The sequence below is a fragment of the Anoplophora glabripennis genome, unplaced genomic scaffold (assembly GCF_000390285.2).
Source record: "Anoplophora glabripennis isolate ALB-LARVAE unplaced genomic scaffold, Agla_2.0 scaffold39, whole genome shotgun sequence".
NCBI classification, from domain to species: domain Eukaryota; kingdom Metazoa; phylum Arthropoda; class Insecta; order Coleoptera; family Cerambycidae; genus Anoplophora; species Anoplophora glabripennis.
This window is the reverse complement of record NW_019416254.1, coordinates 1,133,649-1,141,720: the sequence shown is the minus strand read 5'-3', so window position 1 is coordinate 1,141,720 and position 8,072 is coordinate 1,133,649. Positions and strand designations below refer to the sequence as shown.

General features: G+C 34.3%; 2 protein-coding genes across 3 annotated transcripts; one reads left to right on the top strand and one right to left on the bottom strand.

Moving 5' to 3' along the window:
* Window positions 1-752: 752 nt before the first annotated feature.
* Window positions 753-4,430, top strand: LOC108915605 (mitochondrial intermembrane space import and assembly protein 40). Of its 2 annotated transcripts, none has more exons than XM_018721677.1 (3): window positions 753-909; window positions 978-1,524; window positions 4,128-4,430. In XM_018721677.1, the coding sequence occupies exons 2-3, from the start codon at window positions 1,281-1,283 to the stop codon at window positions 4,298-4,300; spliced, it is 417 nt and encodes a 138-aa protein (XP_018577193.1). In that variant the 5' UTR covers window positions 753-909; window positions 978-1,280; the 3' UTR covers window positions 4,301-4,430. The 2 variants fall into 2 exon arrangements, with proteins under 2 accessions (XP_018577193.1, XP_018577201.1); XM_018721685.2 differs by having other exon boundaries at window positions 770-839.
* Window positions 4,431-6,840: 2,410 nt separating this feature from the next.
* LOC108915546 (tigger transposable element-derived protein 4-like) lies at window positions 6,841-7,167 on the bottom strand. Its single transcript, XM_018721607.1, has one exon. The coding sequence runs from the start codon at window positions 7,165-7,167 to the stop codon at window positions 6,841-6,843; it is 327 nt and encodes a 108-aa protein (XP_018577123.1).
* Between the last annotated feature and the right edge of the window lie 905 nt (window positions 7,168-8,072).

Below are 8,072 nucleotides of genomic sequence, written 5' to 3'. Positions count from 1 at the left end.
CACCACTCATACGGGAAAATTGACCAAATTTGGCAATGTAATACTTTGAGCATATACCACTGGAGGTAAACTGTCATTGCGAAACGTATGGCTGAGTATGTGAGAGAGACAGACAGTATCTCTGTACTTGCTGTCTCATTCTTCGCTTCGACGACGAGAAGCCTGCGGGATTCAACGTGCGCGAGCATTCATCTCCAAATAAGTTGAAACTCTGTAAATATCATATGTATACATTGCATTTAGAAAAAAATAATATTACAGTGCCATATATAATGGATGGACTTGCCCCTATATAATTTATATATCTTATAATTTTAATTCAGTTCTTTGTGCATGCATACCATAGACAAATGCATACCATTCCACAAGGGCACAAGGTAAGTTCAGAATTGACATCTAGATACTCTAGACATAGAATATCCTAACTATAGATATTCTGTGGTTAAACGGTTAGACATCTTGTGACGTAGTATGAGATATGCCACGACCATAATTTCTGTCTATTACTCACATACTTCTATCTCTAATCTCTATATAGAAGTATGTGCTATTACTCGACCGTTTTTTTACGGACCGTGCTTTTTTCGCGACTTAATTATTAATTTTCTCACTCTTTTATATATGATTTCCTCATACTCATAGATCTTATAACACAAAACATATAATACACTTATAATATAAGGGCTATGCTCATACCTGCTCATACTACTCATACTACAACCAACGACTTCACTCGCGAAAACAAGCCTATTAAAAATTAGCCATTAACAACATTAACCTATAAAAAAATTACAAGTTGCAAGTAAAATACCGTTGCATGAGGGGAATTAACATTACTAGTAATTATTTATGTTAATATAATCACAAAGAATGTGGAATGAGCAAATATTATTACTTGGACGTTTCTTTGTTAGTACTCTATTATTTACCTTTTCTTTTCAATCATTAGCTGTAGTTAACCTTACTTTTTGTTGCAGACAACTAGCGAAAACTTCTGAAAATACAATAACTGCTACATATTTTAAGAATAATATAGTAAATGCTGTGAATCAGTTATTTGGGGAAGTAGCAACTGCAGTTAATATTGATATTTTAAAATACAACTCTACAAATCAAAGAGCTATTTTACGGGTCCCCAAAACACATTATATTAAATTAAGGAGTAGTTTAACTCTTTGTGGTACATACGAAGGTGAACCTTGTGCTTACAGAATTCATAAAGCAAGCCCATTGCTCTTAGCACTCCAAGGAGATAGTAGAGATTATCAGCATTAGTAAAAATGTCTCACTGCCGAAGAATTGGTCCAGACAAAAAAGACGTAGTAATATTTGCCACTAAAGAAGACCATCAAGTTCCTAGTACCGTAAAACTACCCGAGCCAGATCCACAACCAGGATTGATTTTGCCCAATGGTGATATTAATTGGAATTGTCCCTGTCTAGGAGGAATGGCTACAGGCCCATGTGGTGTAGAATTTCGAAATGCTTTTAGTTGTTTCCATTATTCAGAAGCTGAACCAAAAGGTAGATACATATTTAATGCAAGCAAACAGTAAGGCTGTGTTCAGCCAATAGTCTAGACTTTTCAACTTCAACAATTCGCTGAATAGCTTCATATTATTTTTCATAGGTAAACTAAAACTCTTGTAGCACTTGTTTTGCTAATATTTGGTCTTTAACATATACCATATGTTTATATGTCTTTATTATCTTATTATTATTTATGTCTTTATCACATACCATAGGGGCTCTGTTTTAGTCATTGAAATATCTTGACTACAGAAGTAATGTAAAACCTGCCCAGTATCCCACTCAGTTGATTGGGAACAATGTAATATTTGTTCGTTGAGTGACTAACTAGCCTGATCATTCGTTGAACACACCCTTAATCGTTACTAAGTTCTGATATAATCTAAGATCCTAACTTAGATCGTCCTTCACCCATCGAGTTTTCTAATGAAATTTGAATTTTGATAATATAATTTATTAATAAACAAAACTTGATTTGGTCGACATCCAATTTCCCTGCATAGCTATTTTTAATAAAAAATTAAAGTTCAATTCAATTCAATTCAAAATTAAAGTTCAATTCAAAGTTATCTGTTTACAGTGGCGGTTTTACCATAAGAGCTGCGGAGCTGCAGAACACATAAAATTTTATGTATTTAATCATATTAAATATCAACAAAATATTTAAAGAATCTAAATGTACTCGCGCTAAAATAAATCTAGGAGCTTATATTATTATTTATTGCGACGCGAGCTACGCTCCTTAATATATGCAACCTCATATACAAAATGTGTGCACAGCGAACAATTAGATGCGTTCTTTGTTTTTATTGGCTAATCAGGCACGTGACCTAGTACACGAAGATGGGGGCTTTTGCGGCTGCATCAGCGACAGCCACTGCTGCAGTAAATGAAATGCAGTAATATTTCGTACGTGGTATGTGGTGGTTTATTTCTGCGAGCGGAACGTGTGAATATTTTCGTTTAGGCGTCTACGGATATTATAGTTATTAAAATGAATAGCGTTTCGTTTAAAAAAAAACTTTATTTGGTTCTCTGCCTTATGAGGATAAACTACAAATAAAAGAATTAGATGGGCCAACACCACAATTAAATTTTGAAGTTAGTGGAACAAGCCGAAGTAAAAGTTATAAAAGACAATTTAACAATAATGTATACACAAAAGCAGAGTGGGTGTGCGGGTGTGATTTAAAAAATACACTGTTTTGTTTTCCGTGCTTACTTTTCGGTGGGGATAAAGCATGGACAATATATAGTGTGAAATATTTAAGTCATTAAGTCTTTAGGTAAAATAAACATAAGAAGTCAGTTAGATTCTGCATATTGGGATAATATATGGAAACACAATGAATGAAAAATGTATTATCTAAAATCATAGATTGCATAAAATTTTGCGGAGCATTCGAATTAGCACTTCGCGGACACGGCGAGACAGAAAATTCGGACAACCCTGATGTGTTTCGCGGACTCATAAATTTTAGTGCAGATCTTGACGACATATTAAAAGAACATCTAGCCACATGGGTATGACCGGGATTTTCTGTGATTGTACTGGGAATTAGCTGTATGGTCCTGGATTTTGGATTTGCACGTATAACTCCCGGAATATAATATAATGTACATATATATAAAAAAAAGATAAAGAAAAAATCATAACACGCTGAGGAAAATTAAAATTCGTTGAATTGTTGGTAAATTTCACAAACGATTTTTTTGTTTATAAACAATATTCAATAATTTAATAAAATATATTTAGTTTATTCCAATTTATTTATGATATTTCAAAAAGGTATCAATTTCAAAATTCATTCTTGTGAAAAATCTGTATTTTTGTATAAATGGATTGTTCCTTGAAATTCAGAAGTGCCAGGAAAACGCGTGACCTTGAAAATTTAAAAATTTTTCGCCTGTGGCACCATTTAGAGACTCCGGGCACTTCATATCACGGAATTCAATACAACAAATGTAACAACCCTAAGCAGAACACATTCAATCAATGTTCACGCGCCGCCACTGCCTGTTTATACCTGTCTACTTTATGCAAGGAACAAAAATGTCCACCAAACTTTGGCATATTATATACATATTTTACTATCTATTGGTAATAAATTTATCCAAAAACTCAATAACTACATTCATGAAAAAAAATCAACAATTTTAATTTTTTTATTAAAAATAGCTGTGCAGGGAAATTGGATTTCGACCAAATCAAATTTTCTTTATTAATACATTATATTAACAAAATTCAAATTTCATTAGCAAAATCGATGGGTGAAGGTCGATCTAAGTCGGGACTTGTACAAATATGTTTGATACTTTGATAGTTGGGTTTATTATTTAAATATTACCCATGACTTTACTCCGACCTCATATTATTATCTTTGTGCAAAAATTACTATAAATTTAACCAATTATAACTTGATACCAAATCTACGAAATTTATAAGCAAATGCCACTATTGAATAGGAATAGATAATTTAGTTTGGAATTTATTCTTTCTTTGAGCTTTATCTTTTAAAATGTATCAAAAAGTACATAATTATCTGAATGCTGTGAAGAATTTCTGAAAAAAATATTTACATTTTTCATTTTTGTAGGTAGTGACTGTTACGACTTATTTAAAACAATGCAAACTTGCATGCAGAATTATCCAACCTTATACAATAAAGACTTAGCTGATGATGATGAGTTAAGTACTATGGATAAGGCAGCAACAGACTCAAAAACTGAGCCAGAAAGAAGTAAATTAGAAGGAGTTTCAAATAAATAGTTTGATAGTTCTCAATAAATCATTTACTAGTAACTAAGTAGTTATAACCACCAATTTGTTTTTTCGTTTTTGTATTAGTTTACAAAAAAGAAAAAAAATGTAAACATTAAATAAAGGTTATATGGCTTTATTCTTGTTTTAGTTTATTTTTTCATGACTTAACTTGTCAAGTACAAGCTTTAACAGTAAGAACATATCAATAAATTTTTATTTGTTTTAAAGGACCCCGTGCAAAATGAATGGAAATTGGATCCCGCTAGATTTGGCTGGAATTGTGATATGTTATAGTTCTCGACATTCTGATGAAAAGTTGTCACGGGCCCAAAGTGATCCTATGGATAGTTTCAGAGATATAGAGGGGGAAGTGTGTGATTTTGGCTGTAGGACTGAGTAAGCTTCACGAAGTTTCAAGTTGATGGATTCAAAAACTGAGGCATGTAATGAATTTTGACCAGTAGGTACAATGATTTTGGGATCGATGAACCTGAATTCTTGGATAGCTTAGCTATCTAAGGTCACCTGGAGGTCAGGTAAAGGTCGTTTCAAGGTCAAACTGAAGAAAAGACGTATTGAATTTTTACCAGTAAGTGTATAGGTTTTTGGGCTCACAGAATCAGAATCTGGAGATAGCGTAATCCTAAAGGTCACCTTCAAGTCCATTCAAGGTCATTTCAAGATGAAACTAAAGAAAAGGCTTGTATTGAATTTCAACCAGTGCGTATATGTTTTTTTGGGGAGGGGGGAACTGAATTTGGGGATAGCTTAGCCCTTCAAGGTCACATTTAGGTCAAGGCAAGATCATTTCAAGGTCAAAGTAAAGAAAAGGCCTTTCATGAATGTTAACCTTTTGAGATCGCTGAACCTAAATTCGTGGATAGCTTAGCCTTATAAGGTCACCTGGAAATCAAGTCAAGGTTGTTTCATTTGACTTAATCTTAATTTAAGCCCCTCAGGTGACCTTATAGGGCTAAGCTATCCCCGAATTCAGGTTCAGTGACCTCAAAAGCATACATACTTACAGGTTAACATTCGTGAAAGGCATTTTCTTTACTTTGACCTTGAAATGATATTGACTTGACCTAAATGTGACCTTGTAGGGCTAAGCTATCCCCAAATTCAGTTCCCTCCCCCAAAAAAACTTATATATGCCGTGGTTGAAATTCAGTACAAACCTTTTCATCTTGAAATGACCTTGAATTGACTTGAAGGTGACCTTTATGGTTACGTTATTTGCAATTAAATGCAAGTCTTTTCTTCAGTTTGACCTTGAAACGACCTTTACCTGACCTCCAGGTGACTTTAGATAGCTAAGCTATCCAAGAATTCAGGTTCAGCGATCCCAAAAGCATTGTAGCTACTGGTCAAAATTCATTACATGCCTCAGTTTTTGAATGCATCAACTTGAAACTTCGTGAAGCTTACTCAGTCCTACAGTCAAAATCACACACTTCCCCCCTCTATATCTCTGAAACAATCTATAGGATCTCTTTGGGCCCATGACAACTTTTCATCAGAATGTCGAGAACTATAACATATTACAATTTCAGCCATATCTAGAGGGACCCAGTTTCCATTTATTTTGTGTGGGGTCCTTTTATGAACTATTCAATCACTGAATTATTTTTCATATCTCCGTTCTATGATTTATATTGGTAGGCTCCATTTAAGTATGATACACTCATGGGTTGTTTAAGGGAAAAGGTGTTCTGTAACAATATGCTACTCCTCATCGATAGCCAATCAGTTAATAATTTATCTGTGCCGCATGTATATGTCGTGCGTTTTTTGTATCTCCTCATGCCTTATAGTGAATTTATGCAGGAGAAAAAATTTCCGAAACGCATCATGTGGAATGAAAATAAATAGATTAACTACATGTTTTAGAAGATGAGTTATTTCATATAATTTTTCCTCTTGGTCGTTTTTAACTTGATTTCGCTTGCTCCTATAAGATGCAGCATACTCTGCTGAAATGGAAGCTAGCTAGCTACATAGTTGTTTTAACTAGCTTGCTGGCGATCTTTGTTTTCACATAATATTTGGGGCAGTATATTATCATTTTGACTGTCTTCTCTCTGCTTAAATGGAAAGTCTAGATAACCATAGTGCAGTTGTATTAACTATTTCACCCGCAAACTTTTTGTTTGCAGAATATTTGGGACATCATACTGTTGTCTTAACTAAACCGAGACCGAGGCAGGGCTGGTTCTTTCAGTACAAAAATGCCTCACTTTGCTTCTTCGGTTTATTAAACAACTTGGGCAACTTTGTTCGATAAGTGCTTTGATAAACCACACTAGAAAACTAGTCGAACTCATAACTTGTACCTGACAATGCAATTTGGGTGGGGTGACAAAATTGCAGAGATTTTGTTGCTGGGATAAAATTGTTTAAATTGTAGTAGTGTTACCAACTGCGCATTTTGTTTAACATGTAATATATCTGAAAGTACAGTATAAACTCTTTAACGAATCTTAAGGGACCGGGGATTTTTTTCGTTATAAAGAGTTTTTTTTATATGGAGGGAAGAAGGAAAAATCCTATCCGTTCATTTTACCATAGGTAATATTATGACGGTGTTTAAATTTTCCAAGCCAACCTTCTGATGCTTTAAGGTCAATAATGCCTAGTTGTTCGGCAAACTTCTCAGCCTTGGCTTTAACAATTGGCCCCGAGATGGGTACATTATTCTGGCACTGATTGTTAAACCGCGGCAACATTGCTTGATCTAAGTCTTTGAATTTTGGCTTCCTTAATTTTTTAGTAGACACTCCCTGCAGTTCCGCCTGTAGAATTGCTTCTTTGTTTTTCCAAATGGTAGCAACAGTAGATGGATTGAGGCCTAAACGTCTTCCAACATTACTCATTTTTCTATCGCACGTATCAAACAAACTTTTTCGTTAACGCAACGCTTTTCTTTTACGGCCATCTTGACAGTTTCAAAGTAGGTTTACGACTGATAATACACAATAGGTGCCTAGTGCGTTTAGTAACTGAGTGCAAAATTTCCTAGAAACAATGTAATCCAAGAGTAATGGTACACGTAAAATTTCAAAATAAATTGCTGTATAGCTTTAATAGTGGCTTTAACGGTGTTACTAACAGCCATAAAATCATGAAGATGGTGGGTTCGACTGTGGATTTAAAACGCTCTCGAGGCTGTTTAAACCTTTCCACAGGTCTATCAACTATAAAATACATGTTAGTAATAAGCAAATATCTATAAAAGTAAATACAATCCCAGCAATTTTGTTGCACGGAATAGAGCATGATCTAATTCATGCAATTCAGTTGCCACGACAGAATTACTTGGTTTAATAAGAAAAATTTCATGGATTTTATAGCAGCAACCAAATTCCTGCAACCAAATTGCATTGTCAGGTAGAGATGTTTTAAAATCTTATGAGCTTTGACCTTCATATGCGCAGAAACATAATTCCGACCGTCGCCTAAATTATTCTACGTCCTAAAAACATTACACCTATTATTCACAGTCTCTCTCGAGCTCTAGCGTAAACAAGCCTTTGATCCGATTACAAATATCATAATAAAATGCCCTATTCTTTATTATTTTAATTTAAACAATAAAAATATATATAACGAACGTTCGCCAGTTGACTTTATTGATGCCCGAGCGCCTTAGTTCATGTCTACTTGTAATGATGCACATGGTCTAGTTCTGAGTCAATGTTTTCACAACGTGCTTATTAGAAGAATTATGGGGATACGCCACGCCTTTCGCGCATTTCGCGGCTCATGAGATATTAAAAGA